The following is a 23,504-nucleotide window of genomic DNA, read 5'->3' on the forward strand; positions in this document are numbered from 1 at the left end:
ATTAATCATTTTGTAAAGAAAAAATAGATATTTGTTTCCCATAAAAAAAGGTGCTGTATAATAATTACTGGGATGGTATCATTAGTTGTAATCACTAGTCAGGGCTAATTTATTAGTATATGTTTAAAAAAATAAAAAATAAATCTAAATATGTATTAGTTAATTATAGAAATTGTAGCTGTTATGTTGTGGTTAAGTCAAAATATTAGAAACAGTCTGTGGTGTATAAACAAAAATAAAATATAAAAGCTGGAAGAATGCTCAGTTTTGATTGCCAGTCAGAGACCCTTATTAGTTATTTATGGTAAATGTATCTGCTATATCTAATGCTTTGGTTACCCCATGCAGTGACATGATATGGTCAGAATATTAGAAACAGCTTTCCATGTGCCAATGATGCCTGTAAGCACAATAATAAAGTGTTACGGTGTTGTTTTTGTGACTGGATCTCATTGGGTTATGTAGCTAATGTTTTGGCCCATCACTTGTTTCACCCCAATAAAACTCACCATTGAACATCATATTGGTCCTTTTATTATATTTTGTAATCATGTTGTTGAGGAGCATCCAATGCCGTAACAGCAATACAGACATCCACAGCTAGATAACGCTGTTGTCCTTCATGTGACACTGAACCGGTTACCTTTTTTTTTTTTTTTCTCTCCTAGCTTGCCTTCAAACTCCATGACCCTGTGAGCCTTCTATTGCTTCTCCATCGTTATCTTCTCGCCACATCCCCATCCGTCCGTCCTTCCGTCTGTCCTCTAGGGCGCTGCCACGGCCTGAGTTTCCCCACCAGAGGTGACCAGCTGCATCAGGCTGCCCGACGCTGGCCTGTCGACGCCCATGGCCCACTTGAGGAACATTCTTAAGCGGGAAAAGGAGGCGAGGAGAGGTTTAAACATGGCCGCAAACACATTTAAAATGTGGATTTTGCATCCCAGTGAAACCTCCACTATGCGTTCACAGACATCAGTGTGATAGCAACATTTGTTTTCCCCACTGGATATCATGTAAATCTATCATTGGCATTCTAAACTGTTGTTATGTGTGTAAAAATAAATCAGCCATGAACCGTAATGAAAAAAAAAAAAACAGTTAACTGAGTATTATAGGAGACATATTATGGAAGTTATTTCTTTTCATGGCTGCGACCCTGAACAGGATGAGGAGTATAGAAATTGGATGGATTTAAAAAAAAAAAAATAGTTTCTGTACAGTAAAACCCCACAGAGGGAATAGTGGCCAAGCCCTGCACTAGCAGCGGAAAAAAACAAAAACAAAAAAAAAAACAACCAAAAAACTGTTTAGAACTGCCTATATTATTATTATCGGGAGTATTAATATTGCTAATAATAATCATCATCATCATCATGCTTGTAGTTAGTGCCATGAAAAAGTATGTGCCCCCTTCTTTTCTCAAATTCTCTTTTTTTTTGTATAGTTTCCCCACTTTAATGTTGAAGGTAATCGAACAAATGTAAATAGACAAAAAGAACCAAAGTAAACATAAAATGAAGTTTTTAAATGGTGATTTTATTTAAAAACCTCTTCAAAAGCTACCTGGCCCTGTGTGACAAAAGTAATGGCCCCCTAAACGAATTACTGGTTGGGCCATCCTCGGGATCAACAACTGCAATCGAGCGTTTTGGCAATGAGTCTTTCACATCTCTGTGGAGATTTTCGGCCCACTCGTCCTTGCAGAATTCTTTTAATTCTGCAACACTGGACAATTTTTAAGGCCATGCCCAAGAATTTCCATCGAATTGAAATACAGATTTTGACTTGGCCACTCCAAAAACCTTGATTTATTTTGGTTTGTTTGTTTGTTTGTTTTTAAAAGCCATTCATAAGTTGACTTTGTGGTGTGTTTTGGATTTTTGTCCTGCTGAAGAACTCAAGTGCGTTTCGGCTAGAGATAAACTGATGGCTGAACATTCTACTTCAGGATTTTCTGAATTCATGGTTCCATCAATCAACAATAATCTCATCCTCATCATCATCATCATCATCATCATGGATGTGTTACATTCACACCAAATGAGACATACACCTTCCAAAAAGTAAACATTCGTCTTGTCAGTGCATACAATATTCTCCCAAAGTCTAAGGAATAATTCTGTTGTGTGTCCCCCCGCCCCCATAAATAAGACAAGCCTTTATGTTCTTTTTGGTCAGCAGTGGTTTTTGCCTTGGAATTCTGCTATGGACGCCATTTTTGCCTAGTTTTTTTTCTTTATTGTTCAGTCATGAACACTGACCTTAACTGAGGCGAGGGAGGCCTGCAGTTCTTTAGATGTGGTTCTGGGTTCCTTTGGGACCTCCTGGATGAGTCATCTCTGTGATCTCGGGGTCATTTTTGTAGGCTGGCCACTGCTGGAAAGGTTCACTACTTTTCCATGTTTTGTCCGTTTGCAAATAATGGCTCTCACTGTGGATTGCTGGAGTCCTCAAGCTTTAGAAACGGCTTCGTAACCTTTTCCAGACTGATAGATGTCAAATACTGTACTTTAATTCTCATTTATTCTTGAATTTCTTTCGATCGTGGCACTTTGTTGCAGCTTTTTCTTTTTTTTTTTTTTAGATCTTTTGGCAGACTTCATTTTGTCAGGAAGGTTCTTTCTCAGCTTTCCAAAAATTGTGATTAGCTAAAGTGAATTCATGATTAACAAGGGGGGCAATTACTTTTCCACACAGGGCCAGGTAACTGAAGTTTAAAAAAAAAAATATATATATATTTTTTAAAAATCCATAAATAAAGAAAATCAGTTAAAAATCACATTTTATGTTTACTTGAGTTATTTTAATAAACTATGCAAAAATGTATTTTAGAAGGAGGCAAATGATTTCAGGGCACTGTATAACCAATGTTATTTTGGGGTGTTTTTTTGAGGGGGGGGGGGGGGGGGGGGGGGGGGTGACAATTTTGGATCATATAACAAGCCCGCGGTAAAAATGACCCGTGGACATGACTGCTGTTCCTGAGAAATGAACATGACAGGAGGCGTAATGCAAACTCCTTCACTGCTAACAAAGGCAGCATCTCAGGAGTTATGATGCACGGTCATCACGCGCAAGGTCATTATGCTAATAAAAAAGGAGAATGACTGAAAGGATCGCCATCGCTTTTCATTTTCCAGGCGGATTTGTTTCTATTTGCGTCCCTTGGACCTGCATCTAATCTTAATCTGTTCCCTCCTGGTAATCTGGTGTGGATTTATATACATCCTGGATCTATCTAAAGGCATCTGCATTTGCTTTTCCCCCATGGAATGTACATAAAAAGAGTGGTCATCATAAAATGAACAAATAAATTAAAATCAATTTAAATTACTACAGTTTACTGCTATAAAACCTTTATGAACCTTTTTTTTTTTAAATTCATGCTTTAATTGAATTTCTCCACGCCCATACAAGTATAAGGAGAAGTCAAACACTGTACAATAAAACTATTACTCTACCTCATACTAGATAACTATGAGTGGTAGATGGTAATATAATAAACTCATACTCACTCTGCAACATACTCCAGAGGTGTCCACGTGCCAAAATCAGCGTCCGGCATGAACTTCCTGTTCATGGGTGTATCCAAGGTAACCCTGTTGTGAAATGGATTGCAGATGACAATCAGGGTGAGCAGCAGCAGATGCGTCTGGCTCTGACTCATAAAAGGCATCATTGTGTGCAACGAGACCCAGTCGAATACGTAAAATGCTTTCAAACCTGTCCAGTAACAAATAAAATAAAACATACAAAGTAACATTTTAAGGCCCCCCAAAAAATAAAAGTTTAAAAAGGGGAATAGAACGGTTACAAAAAAATCTCTGAGATTTGAATACAATTCTTTTAAATAATATTTTGATTTGAATTTTTTTTAATTTTTTTAAATGCAGATTTTAGTAAAATATATTTAAAAGAAAAAATGGCGGCACGGTGCCCGAGTGGTTAGAGCGTCAGCCTCACAGTTCTGAGGACCCGGGTTCAATCCCCGGCCCCGCCTGTGTGGAGTGTGCATGTTCTCCCCGTGCCTGCGTGGCTTTTCTCCGGGCACTCCGGTTTCCTCCCACATCCCAAAAACATGCATTCATTGGAGATTCTAAATTGCCCGTAGGCATGACTGTGAGTGCGAATGGTTGTTTGTTTCTATGCGCCCTGCGATTGGCTGGCAACCAGTTCAGGGTGTACCCCGCCTCCTGCCCGATGACAGCTGGGATAGGCTCCGGCACGCCCGCGACCCTAGTGAGGAGAAGCGGCTCAGAAAATGGATGGATGGGAAGAAAAAATGCAAGTGGATATAAAAATTCTACACAAAATGTCAGGTTTTTGTCACGTAAAAAAAAAAATAACACCAAGATAAACTTTTCCACCATTAATGTGACCGATAACCTGTGACACTAAATTGAAAAAAAATTAATAAAAACTTTCCGAATGGGAACATAAAGATAAACAACTGAGATAATGTGGTTGCACAAGGGTGCACACCCTCGTATAACTTGGGAAATGGCTGTGATCAGAATTAACCAATTACATTCAAACTCATCTCATATGCACCTACCGCCATTTAAAAATATCCCTGATTAAATCCAAATACAGTTAAGCTGTTCTTAGTATCCTTGTTCTGACATTTTTGTAATCGCATCTTACGTCACAAGCCATGGTCCGCAGAGAGCTTCCACAGCATCAGAGGGATCTCATTGTTCAAAGGTCAACAGAAGGGTACAAAAGAATTTCCAAGGCATTAATACCATCAAACACATTGACATTACCAAGTACTGGACGTCCTTCCGAAATTGATGAAAAGACGAGAAGAAAATTGATCAGAGAGGCTGCGAAGAGGCTGACGGCAACATAGACGAAGCTGCAGGAATTTCGAATAAGTACTGGCTGTTTAGTACATGTGACAAGAATCCCCGTCTTTTTCATACAGTATGTCTGGGTTACGGGTAGGGTGGCAAGACGGAAGCCTTATCTTACGGGGGTGGGAGGGGGGGAGACGACAACAACAGACCTTTGAAAAATCCCAAATGCATGTGGGAAAATGTGTTAGGGTCCAATGAAAAGAAAGTTTAAGTTTTTAGCCATAATTCCAAAAGGTATACAGCATACACAATGGACATCACCAAAAGAACACCACACATACATTGAAGCATAGTGGTGGCAGCACTTTACTTTGGGGCTGTTTTTCTTCAGCTGGAACTGGGGCCTTAAAGAGGGTGGAGGGAATTAGGAATGGTTACAAATACCGGTCAATATTAGCACAAACCTTCAGGCTTCTACTAGAAACAAAAAAGTCAGGAAAAGCCTTCTAGAACTTTAAATGGTTGCAAGTGTGTGCTGACTTCCATTTAACATGATTTTGAATGTGATGGGTTAATTCTGGACACAGACACATCCCATTTATAAGAGGGTGTGCACACTTTCGGTTGTTTTTTTGTTTAGTTTTTACTTCCCCTCTCAAAAAGAGTGTTTCATTTAAAATGCACAAATAATAGGTCACAATAACAGTGGGAAAAGTTTTAAAATGATTTACCGTAATTTCGCGTGTATAATGCGCACCCATGTATTATACGCACCCCCAAAGTTGACCTAAAAATTCTGGAAAACCCTTCTACCGACAATGCATGATTTTGCTTCTACCCATATGATCAAAACACGAAGTATTATCAGTACTTTATTTTTTTTTTTCAAATAATTATTCTCAAGTTAAGCACTGTATTTGAACATCTAATACTTTCTTGCTCTTATTTTGAAATTCACAGCCCTACTTTTATTTAGTAAAGGAGAAAATACACTATTGTGCTCATATGTTTGATTACCCAGGCAGAATTTGTAAGATGTGTACAATTCTTGAAACTTGAAGGACCAGTCAAAACACATTTCATTTTATTTTAATGGGATTCAAATTAAACTGTCAAGCATTTCAAAAAAGCATTATCATTAAACAAAACATAATCATAAAGAAATTAATGATGGTTGCTGTTCAGTCATGAATCGTATTTAAAAAAACAAAATTGTTCACAAATTCTGCCTGGGTATGAGCACAACTGTACATAAAGTATATGCAGTCATATGTACCCCTGTCATATTGGAATGAAAGTGTAGGCTAAACCTTTTTCATAACAATTCATATAAAATAAAACATCTTTTTAAATTTGGAATTTCAGTACAAAGCTTAAAAATGAATATGCAATACACAGAATCAAGTTAAGTTCATCCTTGGGAGATGCGAACATTTCAAGGTAATAAATCAATGTGGCAGTTAAATCAATAGTATAAACAAAAGCATCAATAGTTGCAGTTTTTTTTTCGTCAGCAATAGGTTATTACATTATTTTCAACCTTCGCGTGTGTGTGCACGTGTGAGTCTGTGTGGTGGGAGGGGATTGATTTTAACTTTGTACAGCACTTTGAGGTGCATTCCACTGTTTGAAAAAACCTTCAAAATCCATTTGATTTGATTTGCTATTGGATTTTGTTTGGATTTGGGATATTGCATTGTGCAGGTGTACCTAATGTTGTGGCCAGTGAAGAAAACAAAAAGCCGCCGCAAAAGGAGCCACATGCTTGCCTTATGATGCCAGGCAGCACCGGTCATGTGACCTGAAGTTGGTGCGTGGGGGTTGAAAAGCAGCAGAAATGCAAGTCATTGGGCTAATGCAAAACAGATGTGACAGCCTCCCTCCAGCAGGCTGCTGCTGTTGGTGGAAAGAGCAACCAAATAGAAAGCACAATGTAGATACACCCTCCTTTTACAAAGAAAGAACATTCTAGATATCCATGATGATTGTGCAAAAAGAAACCGCTCAGCGACAACAAACTCATCAGTGATCTGCCATTTATAACCTTATTTATGATGATTGTCTGCTGCTTATCTGTCCAACATGATGCGACGCGCGTGCAGCACAGGGCTAATTACAGTAACCGTCTTTGCAATTTTTAAAGAAAAAAAAAAACAAAAAACTCTTGTTCGTTTTAAGGTCATTGTTAATATGCCTTACCAAATTGTTTTTGTGTGTGTATGTATATATATATATATATATAAATATATATGTCTTTGTGACTGTGTGTATGTGATTGCGTACACCACACTGCCCCTCAGAGGTCAACACCTGCATAGCAGTTACTTTATGTAACCCATTGGCTAACAATAAATGGATCCGTTTTTTTTGTACCTACTGTAGCTGATTATTGTTCTCTGCTTGAGTAATATCACTTGCCTTTTATAACATTCCACATTACAAAATATTTAAATTATGTACAATTATGGCGGAACATTGGGCGATTGGGTAGCACATCTGCCTCAAACTTCTGAGGACCGGGGTTCAAATCCTGGCCCCGCCCGTGTGGTGTTTGCATGTTCTCCCCGTGCCTGCGTGGGTTTTCTCCAGGTACTCCGTTTGCCTCCCACATCCCAAAAACATGCATGGTAGGTTGATTGAAGACGCTAAATTGCCCTTACGTGTAAATGTGAGTGGGAATGTTTGTTTGTTTATATGTGCCCAGCAATTGGATGGCGACCAGTTCAGGGTGTGCCCCACCTCTCACCCGAAGATAGCTGGGATAGGCTCCAGCATGCCCACGCCCCTAATGAGGATAAGCGGTACAGAAAGAGGATGTACAATTATCGCTGATCGGATCGGACTGATATCGGAATAGACCCAAACTCAAGGCTGCAATATCGGTATTGGATCGGAAGTGAAAAAGTTGGATCGCGACATCCCTAATAAATAATACACAACTATTTTACTGGTATATTATAATCTAAGTTGAGTTAAACTGCAGATGAAAACAAAACATTGCAACTTTAATTTATCTGAGAAACTGTTTTCGTGCATTGGTAGGTGCTGTTGTTTTGGTTAGCAACATAGTTTAATGGGCTCCACAATTAACTGTTTGACTAATATGATGAGAGTCTATTTGAGAAAGGTGTTTCTTCAACTCCAGTTGATGGTACACCTGCTGACTAATTGGGGTCCAGCATCAATTAGTGGACGGGGTCACTGTTTGTTAACATAAAATAGGAAAACTGGCATGACGAACTAGGATTCAAATACTTACGGCAAGATGGCCACCGCAGCGGCCCCTGAAGGCATCCCGCTGTTTTTGACGGCCAGACTCTGACATAGGTGGTGCACAGCGGCCTTAGACATCCCGTAGCCAATCATGCCTTAGGGTCAACAAAGAAAAGAGGTGGGGGGAAAAAAATCAAAAGTAGTTGGATGAGAATGTTCTGGAGCTTCAGCATCTGGATGCACTTAACGACGCCCTCCCCCCCATAATGTAAAGTGGCTTGCTGCAGAATCCCAAGAATTCCTGCTTGGGGCAGTCTGGTGGCCCGCCAATAAAGAATGGATCAATGGAAGCAAGGAGAGTTCTCTTGTAAGTTCATTACGAACGTTAAATGAGTCAACTGTCCAAGATAGAATGCGAAATTGATGCTAAGCTGAGGTTAGCCTTAAGCGCGGACTTGTGCTATGAGACAGGATGCAAGTTCGATCCCCCAGCACTATTGAAGATAATCTAATGCGCTTGTTTGCCTCTACAGCTCAATTGAGGATCAATAATGGTGTTCAATGCGGAAATAATGCGACGTGGGGATTGTGAAGAAAGATTTTTAGAAGAAAGATGGGGAAATAATTGTTCACATTATTTTGTACAGTTAAAGCTGACAAAATGAATATTTTTAAACAATATTTTTTGAAAGATCTTTAACTAATAATAGTAAGTCAAGACTGGGAGACTTTACCTATTCAGCTGCAGAGTGGGGTACACGTGTTAATTCAGGTTCAAACAACATCATCAAGGCCAGTGAATATAAATAATCTTTAATACAAATTTTTTTTTTTTTACTATTTTATTTTTAATAGTTAGATTTTATTGTTATTATATAAATAGTTTTTGTTAGTTAAACTCATTAAGGGCACTGCCACAAATTACATTTACAGGACTTTGTTTTCGACTACAATAAAAAAAGATATACACGATATATATATATATATATATAATTATTACATAATTATATTTTAGTTAAATTTAATGTTTTGTATATCATATTTTTATTATTTTTTACTGTATTTTATTATATTTGTTTTATTTCATGGTAATTTTGTATACTATTCATTTTTGTTAACATACTACAGGTCTACTCAGAGTCCACATGTATTATTTTATGATTTTTAATTACATTAATATTTTTATTTTATTGTTATAGAGCATTTTTTTATATTTCAATTTTAATTGTATTATATTAATTATTTTAGTTCAGTGGTTATTTTGTTACATTTACAATTTTAAATGTTAGTTATATTAATTATATTTGTTGTTTTTATTTTAATAGTTACGCATGTATTACAAAGTTTATATTCAGAGGAACTATAGTTCAGTATCAAACCACATGCCTAATTATTACTATTTTGTTTAAGTTGCCTTTTCCGGAAATGACTTTCTTCGGGCTTCCCTTTAGCTAAAACAGTCAGGGGTTCGGCTCCTGCGCCACGTGCTACTTTGCCGTCCACTTAACAGCCTACGAATGTGGGCAGAGAGTGATTTTAATGCCATTTTTTTTCATGTACATAACACTAGAGTTATCATGTTTTAGAAAGACCCAAGCATTATTCTGTACACCTACAAAGTCTGCAGCATTTGGAGTTTCAGAGGCTCCCCACGTAAACTCTGGCGAACTACTTTCTAAATATTGACTCAGCTTCACTTTGCCAGTGATCAAAACGAGGCGATTGGGTCGCGGCCAGGTCAGCGAGCCGGCTGATGGACAAACGGGCCGATCAGCGCATCGACTTTGTTTACGAAGCACAGAATTGTCCAAATTTTTCCCCTCTTGCTCAGATCCATTTTATCGGCACATCTTCCAATAAGAGAGTTGATTCCGTGCGGCGCTTTCTATTACACACATCATCTGTATTGACAAGACAGACAACAAACGTAGATCAATAGGCTCACATGGACGAGGATGGTAAACACACACGCACGAGTCGACCTCACCTCCGGTCCCCGACAGAGCGGCTTTGGCCCCAGCCAAAGTCAACAGACCTCCCGGTTTCAGGTGCACAGCTGCCAGGTGGCTGGAGATGGTGGAAGTCCACACGCTTTGTTTCCACATCAGATCCGTGTTCTTGTACAAGTCTGAAGAGCAAGAGCACACATTTATGATAATCTGAGACACAGGAGACATCCAAGTTGTATTCTGATGGAATGCTTGTATTTTAGGGGTCCCTGAACATGAACACCCCCCCGGTCCCTAAAATTGGTTGAACATGGCTAACATGACTGGACGCAAGAAAAATGATCAAGAACCCACGCCTGAAATTGAAATGGAAGTCGGCCATTTCTATTTAAAGTAGCCATTTTGTGGTGAATACCATGGGGCTCATACTTTGCCAAACTCACGTTTTAAGAGCGCCGCATTGGTTCCCTGTGTGTTTCAGAATTTTCATACGACCGTATGAAGATGCCCCAAATCTCACCAAATGTATTAACCAGATTTCATTTGGTTTCAGTTTTGCTTGTGCAAAGCAAACATATTGACCTCTTACCTTTGGAAATGCAGTTTCCTCCCGCCCATCCGCCAGCCACGCACAAAATGGCGTCCACCTTCTGCTCGCCGAGCAGCTGGGAGACATCTGCTGTGACCTATATATAAAAAAAAATCACAGTAAAATATATGTCAAACAAAATCCGTTAAGACATCAAAAACAGATCATGCACACTAAGGCTCGACGTTGGGATTATTCACATTTTTTTTTAAATAATCTGTCAGCTGATGCCTGTGGTCACAAGGCAGCTTGACAACAAAGGGTCTTTTTCAAATGTATTCTCAAAGCAGTAAATTTACTGTTTTATAATTTCAAGAAATGTATCAATAGTCGACTTGTTTAAATGTACAAGCATGTAGTAGCACGGCCATTGAGAAAAATAATTACGCGTACTTGTGCCACTGTTTTATAGTATTGTAATATCTCTAGCTCTGAGTGTGGGCCTGATGGCTGGCGGTTGTGACGCTCAAATGAGCGCTCAAGGGGACAAAGGCAAATTTCAGATGAGAGAGCACAGGGTGATTTAAGAGTTGTAGCCGATAGCAGTTCTTGTATGAATGTGCATTGTGCAATGTACTGCATATGGTAATAAAGCAACTGCAGTGCATCAGTGACTGTGTCATACTTTAACATGTACATGGGCATTACAGTATACACTGATCAAGGGGTTGCCATTTTGCTAACCCTACATGACAAAAAAAATAGACAAAACAAAAAAAGGCAGCCGCCTGCACCAATTAAAAAGGAAAAAAAAAACGCACGCCCCTGCCAGGAACCTGAACGCAACGCCAAGAATCATACGCTCGTTGCCAGTAGCGTGAACGCATCACCGACGGCAAAACAAATAGACGTTCCAACCGCGCGTCGTTAAACAAAAAAGTGAACAATTTAATATTGTCACGTTGTACCTGTAGCTGCATGCAAGTTTAGTGACGTGGCTGTCTGCCATCACTCACCTGGCCCGCCTGCTCGCAGAAGGAGTCAGTCAACTTGACAATCACGTTCTCGTTAGCCTCCTCATTAGCACTCATGTCGATATTGGCCACCCACTGGTGATTTAGAACATGACAAAAAAAATAGATTTAATTCACATTTATTTTCACTCCCCTGAGATAAGTGAACTCGTTGAAACGGTGGCTAGCTGTCAAGTTAGCCTTTTTGGCTAGCACGCGTACACTCACCCATCCTTTGGATTTGAAATGCTGCACACACTTGGAGCCCAGCGCGCCTCTTCCGCCGTAAACTATCACTTTGTTAGCAGCCATGCTTCTGCCGGGTGGAGTGAGCCGAGGCAGAGGCAGAGGCAGAGGCAGATAACAGGCGAAGAGGGAATGCGGAAGGAAGGAGACGAGGAGGAGGAGGAGGAGGCGGCTCCCTGGTCACAGCAACAGGTTGGTGGAGCGGAATTGATAGTTGCATTGAGGGACGTACTGTAATTTTCCCTGTCATACTCATTGTCGGCTTTTACTATTTCTGTGTACGCGAGCACAAAACTAAAAAGAGTTCTTCATCGAAAGCGTTGTCATCAAGCAATGGTAAGAGAAGAATGGCTCTCATTTACTTTAATGCAACCAAGTAGGAATTCAGTGGTGTGTGAGATATCCCACGAATTTGAGGTAACGTGTCTCTGGTTGAGCAACAGGTTGCAATACAATTTACTTGTATGCCCGCATTAAACTAAACGAGTGTTTTATTTCACAATTAATCATCAAAGAATGGCAAGAAAACTATTGCTATCAAGAAGTAGCAATACCCCATTGTAAAGTGATAAATGAAAAATCCCACTTTAGTAATACCAACCAAAATGTATTTTGACTTTAAGGGGCCCTCATGAAAAGCCTGGCAGTATTTATTTATTTTTTATTTGTGTGTGTGTGTGTGTGTGTGTGTGGCTTGTTTTGTTCCAACCATCTAATTTCCATTCAGCGGGCACTCACACAATGCTGGTTGAAATGCTGAGGACACAGAAAAGAGCAGCATCATTGTTGTCATTATCTGCACTAGTCTGTGTCAATGCTACAGCATCATTGTTGTCATTATCTGCACTAGTCTGTGTCAATGCTACATGCCTCACGCTCATGAAAAACACACAGCATTGTGTATGCAGGGCTCTAATGTGTATCACATTTAGCTGTATATGTATGACACATACATATGCACACTGCTGTGAATGCAGAAGAAAGGAAAGAAGTGGAGAAGTCTCATAGCTCTTGAAAATAAATATGGACACACAACATTGTGGGGCGATTACTTGTGAGAAGCTTTTGGAATAATTGTTGCTGTGAAAGAACACAGCTTTGTGGAAGAATCATTTGCGAGATTCTCACGGAAATCCATGTTGTTTTTTAAACAACATTGTGGAAGGAACACGTGAGAATCTACTGGAAAGCGATTCTGAGTTTAAGAACACAATTTTGGTCAGGTGACCAATCAGTTTTGAAGCACACAATGTTGTATAGCGACCACATGTCAAATCGTCGTTAAAGCACAGAACATTGTGGAGTGACCGGTCATCATTGATGCACACAATATTGTGGAGTGCTCATACTGGACAGCTAACTGTTGTTAAAACACCCAATATTGTGGAGCAACCAATCATTGTTTAAGAACCCATTCAAGCAACCAGTCATCATTAAAGCACACAACATTGTGGAACGACCACAAGTGAGAAGCTAGTGGAATGCTTATCACTGTTAAACCATACAAAAATGGTTTAACCAACCAATCATTGTTCACAGATACAGCATTATGGAGTGACCTATTGTTCAAACACACAATATTCTGGAGTGAGCACGTGTCTAATTTTCATTTAAGAACACAATATTGTGGAGCAATCAGTTGTGAAAGCACACGGCATTGTGGCACAACCACATTGTCAGAGTCTACTAAAGCGTTTATTGTCATTAAAGCACACAACATTGTGGAGCAAATGTGTAACAGTCTACTAGATTTGGTGAAAATAAAACTGGTTTGAAAAAAAAAAATCATAGTTTCAGTACAGATTTTCTGCCAAAATGAAAAGAAGTGAGGTGTTGTGTCACTGTCTAAAACAGATAAATAACTGGACGAGCCAAAATTTTCTTCAATTAGACCACAACAAAACTGAGATAATTGTTTTTAGCAATAAAGAAAAGAGGATTGCTGTTAGTAAATACCTGGAGTCACTCTTTTTAAAAACCAAAGATCAAGTCCGAAACCTTGGTGATCTGATAGAATCCAACCTGACTTTCAACAGTCATATCAAATCAATTACGTACTAAAACTGCCTTCTACCATCTGAAGAACATATCCAGAGTGAAGGCTTGCATGTGTCAAGCAGACCAGGAGAAGCTCATCCATGTTTGTATCTCAAGTAGACTTGACTATTGTAATGGTCTTCTGACTGGACTCCCTAAAAAGAGCATTAAACAGCTGCAGCTCATTCAGAATGCTGCAGCTCGGGTTCTGACCGGAACAAAAAGGTCAGAGCATATTACCCCAATTCTAAAGTATTTACACTGGCTTCCAGTCAGCTTTAGAATAGATTTTAAAGTTCTGCTACTGGTCTATAAATCACTAAACTGTTTAGGTCCTGAATACATGAATGAAATGCTAATGGAATATAAACCCACTAGAGCTCTGATATCGACAGACTCAGGCCAAATAGTCCAAAGCAAACATGGTGAAGCAGCATTTAGCTATTATGCTGCTCACAAATGGAATAAGTTCCCAACAGAAGTGACGTCAGCCCCAAGTGTGAATCTTTTTAAGTCCAGCTTAAAAACTCTTCTTTTTTCCCATGCTTTTTAGAGCATTTCCTCTTTTCAATGATATTCCTTGCACTATATGTTGTTTTAATAGTATTTTTTTCTCTCTTTGTTTTAAATGTTTATAAGCTGTTTTTTATTTCTTTGTTTTTTAACTGCTTTTAATCATGTAAAGCCAATTGAGTTACCTTGTGTATGAATGGCGCTATATAAATACATTTCCTTTGTTTTGATTAAAAAAATCTATTCATGTAAGTTGACAAGGTGGCCCGGACCTGTCCTGACACAACAGGATGTGGTATCAATATCAACTAAGTAAATACAAGGCCAATATCAGTGATAGCAAAATTTGTTATCAAGACAATTTGAATTGAATACAGGGCCAGTTCCGATATTGATTCGATATCAAGTGTTTACTTGATATGTCAGAATCACTTTCAGCGTTAGCATAATTTGCTATCCAGCAGAAACTAAGGAGATAAAAGGCCAGTATCGGAAGTGATTTGATACCAAGTAAATATAGGGCCAGACAGTCTTGGTATCGGCGGTGGGTGATTTGATGATTGAGCCGATACTAAGTGAATACAAGTTGCTGCCATGAAAAGTAAGTTATGTCTTGCAGGTTTTGCATCATATTCCCATTTAGCATTTTGGGTGGAATGCTTGAATTTTCATTGCTAATGCCGTTTTTAAAGCCTTTTCTGGTTGAATCACGGCCGACCCGGATTACCACTACTGCTGCGCTTGTGCATCATCACGGAAGGCAGATAAGAGCGGCATCGGCGGGACGTTACTGAAGCAGTTTTGTGAGAAAAACAAAGCTTAAAAAAAATAAACAATGATGTTGATTATTAAGTTAATTGCGAAGATTTTGATTCTGATCTTTTTCCCTATCTAAAAAACATTAGTCAACTGTCGAGTCAGTATCAGCAATAGCGACATTTTATATCAACCCAATACTAAGTCAATACAGGGCCAGTATCGGTGATAGCAAGATTAGGTATCAATTTGATACTAAGTAAATGCAGCTCCTATCCAAGTTGCCTAATTACAAGGGATGATACCCGTGATGGCAAGATCTGGTATTGGTCCTATACTACGTAAATACAAGGTCAGCGTCTGAAACGTGGTCCGTGATGGGACGATTTGGTTTCGATCGTATAATAAGTAAATATAAGGCCAATATCACGATATCAAGATTCGGTATTTATCCGATCCTAAGTGTATACAGCCAGTATCACAGCAGGTAGTAGGCACTAATACTTTTTTTTTTGCTATGTTGTACCATTAAACATTTTCTAATAGCTTTCTTATGCAAGCTGTGTTTATTTGTATTCATAGAATAGACAGTACAGGATTTTGTATAGCATTTTGCCATTCACGCTACACAATTTTTTTGAGGATTTGCTCATTGTGGCTCTTAAAATGTCTTTTCCTTAGTCAACACTAGATGTCCCCATGAGTCTTTGCTAAAAGTCCAAGCAACTCTCTCAGGTAGAATAGAAGATAGATTGCTCCAATCTTTCACAAGCATGTTTAATGTCTATTCAAGTGACAAGATTCATTGTTAACATAGGACCTGAGACATTAAGGCCTAATTGCATCAGCACCATTTCCAAAAACGGATAAAAATGTTCCTTTTGGAAAAAAATACAGATCATTGTCTTTAAAAAAATAAAAAAATCAATAATAAGTGTCATTCTGACAAACGTTTTGTCAATTCATGCTAATTAGGGCCTTTGAATGAGCATCTTCATAAGAAATAAATTCAAAATTGAATTCAGCAGCATTTTCTCGATAAACCTCCACACCAAACTTGGTGTCAGAAGTGGTGCTTGAAACCAACAACGCGTTCTGTATAGATCAAAACGCTGCCCCAGAATTGCTGTCCGAAGCGGGATTCTAAACCAACAATGCCTCATGGTCAGACTACCACCCTGCTCTAAAAGTGGTGTCAGAAGTGGGAGTCAAAATCAGTAACGCATTCCGGATAGACTACAACCCCACCTGGTGTCAGAAGTGGGTTTCAACATATCCACACCTTTGGGACAAACAACAGCCTTGCAACAAAATTGGTGTCAGAAGTGGGATTTAAAGTAAAATTGGTATCAAAAATGGGATTTGAAACCAGCAACACTTTTGGGATAGACAATGACCCCACCTCAAAATTGGTGTCAGAAGAGCGATTTGAAACCATTAATGCTTTTGGGATAGACTACAACCCACCCCAATATTGATTTCAGAAGTGGGACTCAAAACCAACAGCACCTTCAGGATAGATTACAGATGATCGAATGTGAGCCCGTTTCGATGAGTAAGCTACTCTCCAAGGGGTTGGGTCACAGGGGGGTGCGAATGTGATAAAACAGAGATTGGCGGTAAATTGCCGTTAATCCGCAGCATCTGCTCGAGTGACTATTGAGCTCTCGCTTTCACACGCGTGTGCGAGGAAACAATCAAAAATAGTAGTCAGCGAAGGATCAAGAATTGGAATTGTTCAACGCTCCCGTGAGGCGGGACCTTCATCTCGGGGAGGAAGTAGTGTTGAAAGCGCCAACAGCTGTTCCTCGATGCCGAAATGCAGCTCTGGCGAGTAATTAAAGGGAAAAATAACACGGCTGTCCGTCATGGAGCTTTTCATTATCCTTTTTATCTTCAGCTGGGAAAACAATTTTTCATCCACCGGCTCTCCTCAGATACCTTGTTGTTTTGGGATTAAGTGAATTTAAAACATCAAAGAAGCTTTTAGTTTACCTTCATTCTAACATAAACTCGCCTCTGAAAACCGTGTAGGTCACATACCGGGTGTCTGCGCTATGTTATCTTGCATCCTCTCGCAAGAACCAAAAGACAACTCTTGGGGTTTATTACCAGCTGTGTAGAAAGTACCTTCATGTGCCATAACACCACCGTACAAGTATAAAGAGAAGTAAAGGAGGATAGAACTGATACAAAGTAAAAGTACTCGCCCCTTTAAAGATGCCTGTAAGAAAACATGCACCAGGGAGGAAAATGATCCTGAAACGTGAAAAAAGCCAAATCTCACAACCTTAATCCAACAACCAACCCTAAACCCGAACCCCCAACCATAAACCCCTGAACTCTTGACTCCCCTAACCACCCTGACCTTAACCCTCATCACCGTAACACTAACAACCATAACCATAACCCTAACTGTAACCACCCTAACCTCCCTAAACCTAAATGCCCGAACTGCAACACCCCAACCCTAACCACACTAACCCTAATCCCAACCCCCAAACCCATAACCCTAACTCTAATTAGCCCAGCCTTTGAAAATGCCTGACACACATGACACACAAGATCCTGAAACACCAAAAAGCCAAAGAAGAAACAAAACACACTTTCATTTGCTGATGTGCTTCAAAGTTTTCTTTGAATTTTGAGGCATATTTTTTCCCCCAAAGGGTTTCATCTCCATTATAGAGCCAAGCTGGCAGTGGGGCGACTGATACTGAATGATGTATTAGAAATAAAGATGGAAGACATTTTCCTGGTAAGAGGATGTGCTTTCTCCCAATATATGATGATTAAAAACCTTGACATTTTCTCTCATATGTCAGCAAAGCAGATTTGATGAATCAGGCAGACTTCATAACGCTGGTTTGATGGTTCCAAGAAGCTGGATTTTGTATTGTTGAACCAAATTCCAGGATGTAAGTGGAAAATGTCCGGTTTCCTCCCACATCGTAGGCTCCAGCACGCCCGCGACCCTCGTGAGGAGCAGCGGCTCAGAAAATGGATGGATGGATGGATAGTTTTGAAATCAGAAGACAAGGATAATAGTTTGTTCAAGTATTTTTGAAGTTACTGTAGAAGAAAAATGCAATATCTCAACATTATTGTTTATTATTATGACAATTTGGAATTTGGGTACAGATTTGAGCAAAAAACACGGAAGTTGACGAGCATGATTTGCTTTCGCGGGCCACATAAAATGATGTGGCGGGCCGCATCTGGCCCCCGGGCCTTGAGTTTGACACCTATGGTTTAAAAGATCAAAAATATAGCCAAAACTTAAAAGCAAAAAAAAAATGTGAAACTGTACTTAAGATCAGCAGCCTATGATAAAAGATTTACAGTAGTTCCGTCGGGGTCTGATCTTCCAATTTGTGCATCAAATTAATTAACTCAAAAAAAAAAAAAAGTCTGATATTTCACATCTTTGTCCTATAAATGTAGCTTGTAAACATTTCACACATGTATTGAGATTCTCCTTGTTTGTGTGGATGAAAACGATGCGAGGTGGCAGGCTGGAAAACTGACAGATGAGTTAGACAGAGAGGCGAGCGACTGTTATGCTGTCAAATGTTCCTCCTGTGTGGTTTGAAAAGCCTGTAGCGCTTGCAGGCATGCCACATATTGGAAGAAAACATGAACAAAATATGAATAGAACATGCAGTATAAATCCCGTTTTCAGCGCTTTGGTAGTTTTGAGTGAGAAATGTTGCATATTGCTTAATTAAAGCCAAATTTGAGTGTCATGTCCAAACCACAAACCCTAACCACAACAACAACCCTGAGTACCCTAACCTTGCGTACCCTAACCAAATCTAATATCTAACCCTCTCTTGAACACAAACACAACATAAACTAATCCCAAACGCTAACCTCACTAACCTTAACCCCAACCACCCTAATATAACCCTGACTGCCTTAGCTCTCAATGCTCAAATTCAAACGATCCAAATAAGAACAAACGTTAACCCTAACCTAATCTCTATCAGTAACGCCCTAACCTTAACCTTAAAAATGTTATAAAGTAAAAATGGATGTCTTCTATATTCAACACACTACAGAGAAGAGTGTTGTTAACAACTCTTCCAAATTGGACCGATTAAACAAAACTGAAACATCAAAATCATGAAAAATCAAGCCATTCTCAAGCAGGCAGGCACGCATTGAATGTTATTCTTTACGTTGTATTTTCTGTGCATGACAATTTCTCATTATCAATAACAAATAACAAGCTGAAAAGTGAAACCACAAAGTAAACAATAAATCACACGCAGTGGTGGACATGAATGAAGTACATTTACTGGCGTATTGTACTTGAGTACACATTTTGATTATCTGTACTGTACTTGAGTACATTCTTTGGAGTACATATTATTTAAACTCCACTACATTTTAAAGAGGAAAACTGCACTTTTGACTCCACTATATTTCTAGAGAGTCTGCGAAGTACTTGTTACCTTTAAGTCAGCCGTGTGTGTGTGTGAGAGTTTTAAACTCGCTGCTTAGGTGCAAAGATTTCTCCAGATTCTCTGAATCTTTGGATGATATTACGGACCGTAGATGATGAAGTTGTACATTGAGAAACGTGCTTCTTAAACTGTCGGACCATTTGCCTACTCACTTGTGGAATGTTCCGAACAGGTGTTTTTGAGCATTCCTCAAGTTGCCCCTGTCCCAGCTTTTTTTTGGAAAGTGTTGCTGTTCATTAAATTCAAAATGAGAGAATATTTGCAAAAGAAATAATATAGTTCATCAGTTAGAACATGAAATATTTTGTCTTTGTAGTGCATTCAATTGGTTGAAAGGTTAAAAAGGAAATGCAAAACATTGTATTCTCTTTTTATTTATGTTTTACACAACATCCCAACTTCACTGGAATTGGGGTAAGTACATGGCTTTTTGGGGATGACCTTCTTTAATGACCTTTTTTGGTCCTGAAACACAGTCCCTTGGCATTGAACCCTATGTGTCATATTAGTATAGAAATGGACATCCAGAGTATTCATTCTTACCTCCATCATCAAGACATTTCATCTCTGTCACGTCGAAATGTCAATATTTACACAACACTCACTGAAAACAACATTAGCGCAGCCGCCGCAAGCTCACCGGGGATGCTAATCCAAACTGGATGAGGCTTGTCATCACACAGTCATTTGCTATGAAAGATAACCCCCGCCCTCAGCGCCCCCACTGAGCCAAAGTCCGTGCTGAAGCTGCCATGTTCGTTTGCTTTGCATAATGAGGTCTGATGGCAATATGGACAGAATGCAGGCATGCATATCAATGCTGGTCGGAAGGGTCCGCTGAGACGGCTCCCCAGTGCTGGGGCTTATGTCGTCGTCATCATCATCATCATCATCATGTCTCAAACTTGCAAAAATGAACAATATTACTTTAAAAATGTGAATAAATTACATCCATCCATTTTCTGAGCCGCTTCTCCTCACAAGGGTCGCGGGCGTGCTGGAGCCAATCCCAGCTATCATCGGGGAGGAGGCGGGGTACACCCTGAACTGGTTGCCAGCCAATCGCAGGGCACATAGAAACAAACAACCATTCGCACCTACGGGCAATTTAGAGTTTTCAATTAACCTACCATGCATGTTTTTGGGATGTGGGAGGAAACCGGAGTGCCCGGAGAAAAGCCACGCAGGCACGGGGAGAACATGCAAACTCCACACAGGCGGGGTCGGGGATTGAACACCGGACCTCAGAACTGTGAGGCAGACCCTCTAACCAGGCGTTCACCGTGCCGCCCATAATTAACATATACTGTAGAATTTAAACCCCAACCCAAACAACCCGAACCCTAACTACCGTAACCTTAACCCTAATTCCCCTAACACTAGCCTAATCCCTAACGCTAAACTAACTTTACCCATCCTAACCACGAACCTTAAATACCATAACCATAATCCCAAACTAATTCCTAATATGGGATTTGGGGTACCAAATTTCATGCCATATAATGTGTAAATGTGTTTTGCTATGACAATTAAAGTCCTTGAATCCTAATCGCCCATCCATAATCCTACCTACCCTAATGCTAATTAACCTAACCTAATCCTAACCCGAACAACCCAAATTGTATTCCAAGCCATTCATCCATAATCCTACCATCCCTGACCTCTAACCACCCTAACTCAATCTACCGTCACTCTAACCTAATCTCTTACCCTACAAAAACCCAGTTCTCTACCTCCTTAACTCCTAACCACCCAAAACTGAACCCCTAGCAACCCTAACCATGACCATAACCTAGACCCCTAACCACGTTAATGCTAACCTTACTCTTACTTGCTTACCCTTTACTCTCCACTACCCCCAATCACCCTAACCCTTGTCCTGAATCTAAACTCTAACTCCACAGTAACACACATCCACATTAAAAATTCATCCGACCACCCAGTAGGTGTGCTGGCTTGAATGGCGCCCACTGAGACAGCCCTAGTTTGCGCTCCCGTAAGACTACTATTTCGACGGGGGGTCGGAAGGGTGGATTACAGGATTTTCATACTAATTCATGTCCGCGACACCTCGACTGCACCAACACTACAGTTAGCAGAGCTCGTTAACGGTTTTCACCCCCTTCAGACTGTTTCAAAAATCCATATCACGTCTTTTTTTTTAAAATTATTTTTTTTTTTTACGTCCAAGTAGAGTTTCTCTTTGGTTTGGTTTTTCTCTCCTCTCTCCCGCTGCAACCAGTCGCCTTTTGGGAAACACCGTACTGTATGACTAAGTGCACTTCACAAGGTTACAGCGTTCGTTTGTCCAGCATGTTGGATCAGCGCTGATGTGCTTTGCTCTTTTTGTCTTTCTAGAAGTGTTTGAGCACAGTTAGGGGGGAGCTGAGCTGTTCGCTTTTCATCAATGAAAAGTTCAATCAAAAAATAGTCAGCTTCGTTTTTACGTGTGTGTGAGCCTACATCTGTGAACTTCAAACCCAAACCTGGCTTGAAATCTTACTTTGAACTCCTAACTCTGGAAGACTGAAATCCAAACTCTTAAAACCCTCATTTGAAACCCTTAACTGGAAACCCAACCTCGAATGATGGAAATTCTAACCCTAATCATTGTGTACAACCCTAACCCATCTATTAGACCCATCTTTAAAACCCTTATATTGTAACCTGAACCCTGTCTTGAAACTCAGCCTTAAAACCCTAATCTTGTCTTGAATATATTAACCCTGAAACCATAACCCTGTCTTAAATTCCTACTTTGAAACCCTAATTCTGGATGAATGAAATACCTATCCCATTTGAAACGCTAACACAGGTTTGAACCCTGTCTTGAAACCCTAATTTTAAACTATCAACCTAAACCCTCACCCTGGATGACTGAAACCCTAAACCTGTTTTGAAACTCTTCTTTGAAATCTTAAATCTGGATTATAACCCTAATGAAACCATAACCCTGGTTTAAAATCTTAACTTGAAACACAAACTCTGGATGACTGCAACCTAACCCAAATTTCAAACCCTAACCCTATTTTGGAAACCCTAAATCTGGATTGAAACCCTAACCTGAAACTATGACTCTGGATTGAAACTATGCTTTGAAACCGAAACCTTTTACGATTGAAAGTCTAATCACTGTTTAAAACCATAACCCATGCTTGAAACTCATCTCTAAAACCCTAATCTTGGTTTGAAAACCCAATCTAAAACCTTAACCCTGTCTTGAAACGCTACTTTGAAAAACTAACTGGATGAATAAAACCCTAGTCCTTGTAGAAACCCTAACCCAGGCCTGAAACCCTAATTTGGAAGCCAAATCCTCTTGAAACTAACTCTTCATTCAAACCCTAACCTGAAACCTTAACGCTGTCTTAAAACTGAACTTTGAAACCCTTGCCCTGTCCTGAAACCCTAACCCTAATTTTGAAACCGTAAATTGTGGAATGAACTTGAAAACTGAAAAAGCAGTGTGCGCCATTGTAGCCGTGTGGCGTTTTTCGTACTTTTGAGTGAGTGTAGGGTGCTTCATACGAGGGTGTAGACAAAGGCTTTCAGTCAAATGGCTGCTGCATTATGGATGCCCTGGTGAGAGAGTCCATTACCGACAACTTTTCGCTGGTCGACTGAAAGAAGGAAAAAAAACAAAAACGCTCCCGAGTGCAAAACACTTAGCCGCACTGGAGAACGTCACTGGAGTGGAGAAAACCAAATGTACTAAATTATATTTAGAAACGCACCAAAAGGCAGAGGTCTTGTGTGACCGCAGTTGAAACCCCAACCTTGGCGTGAAACACTCATTTGAAAGCCTAACCTTGGCTTGAAACCATAACCTAAAATACGACGTTAATCTGATAACTGTCTTGAAACTCTAAACTTTGCTTCAAACCCTCATTTGAAACCCTAACCCCATGTTTGAAACCCTAACATTGAATGTAAACCCTAATCACATTTTAAAATACTAATTTGAAACCCTACCCCTAGTT

The 23,504-nt window shown here is 39.7% G+C and overlaps 2 protein-coding genes across 4 annotated transcripts in view; one reads left to right on the top strand and one right to left on the bottom strand.

Annotated features, from left to right (window-relative positions):
- Nucleotides 1-511: 511 nt before the first annotated feature.
- qdpra (quinoid dihydropteridine reductase a) lies at nt 512-11,872 on the bottom strand. Its single transcript, XM_061786856.1, has 7 exons — nt 11,732-11,872; nt 11,507-11,599; nt 10,551-10,647; nt 10,000-10,140; nt 8,059-8,167; nt 3,516-3,599; nt 512-867 (listed from the first exon to the last, which is right to left on the bottom strand). Exons 1-7 carry the CDS (start codon nt 11,813-11,815, stop codon nt 765-767), a joined length of 711 nt encoding a protein of 236 aa, XP_061642840.1. The 5' UTR covers nt 11,816-11,872; the 3' UTR covers nt 512-764.
- fstl5 (follistatin-like 5) overlaps nt 11,809-23,504 on the top strand; it is a 102,392-nt gene continuing 90,696 nt past the window's right edge. The window contains exon 1 of one of the 3 annotated variants that reach the window (XM_061786851.1): nt 11,809-11,941. The gene's annotated coding sequence lies outside the window, so the exon portion shown is untranslated. Of the gene's footprint in view, nt 11,942-11,987; nt 12,086-23,504 lie in introns of those variants that run through there. The other 2 variants (XM_061786853.1, XM_061786852.1) reach the window with 2 other exon arrangements.

The sequence above is a fragment of the Phyllopteryx taeniolatus genome, chromosome 10, assembly GCF_024500385.1.
Source record: "Phyllopteryx taeniolatus isolate TA_2022b chromosome 10, UOR_Ptae_1.2, whole genome shotgun sequence".
Taxonomy (NCBI): domain Eukaryota; kingdom Metazoa; phylum Chordata; class Actinopteri; order Syngnathiformes; family Syngnathidae; genus Phyllopteryx; species Phyllopteryx taeniolatus.

What these genes read in the sequence shown, in the direction of transcription:
- qdpra (XM_061786856.1), bottom strand. Translation starts at nt 11,815, where the DNA reads ATGGCTGCTAACAAAGTGATAGTTTACGGCGGAAGAGGCGCGCTGGGC. An exon ending in ATTTCAAATCCAAAGGATGG is followed by an intron (nt 11,600 to 11,731) that starts GTGAGTGTACGC and finishes CTAAATCACCAG; the next exon opens with TGGGTGGCCAATATCGACAT. An exon ending in TCTGCGAGCAGGCGGGCCAG is followed by an intron (nt 10,648 to 11,506) that starts GTGAGTGATGGC and finishes TTTTATATATAG; the next exon opens with GTCACAGCAGATGTCTCCCA.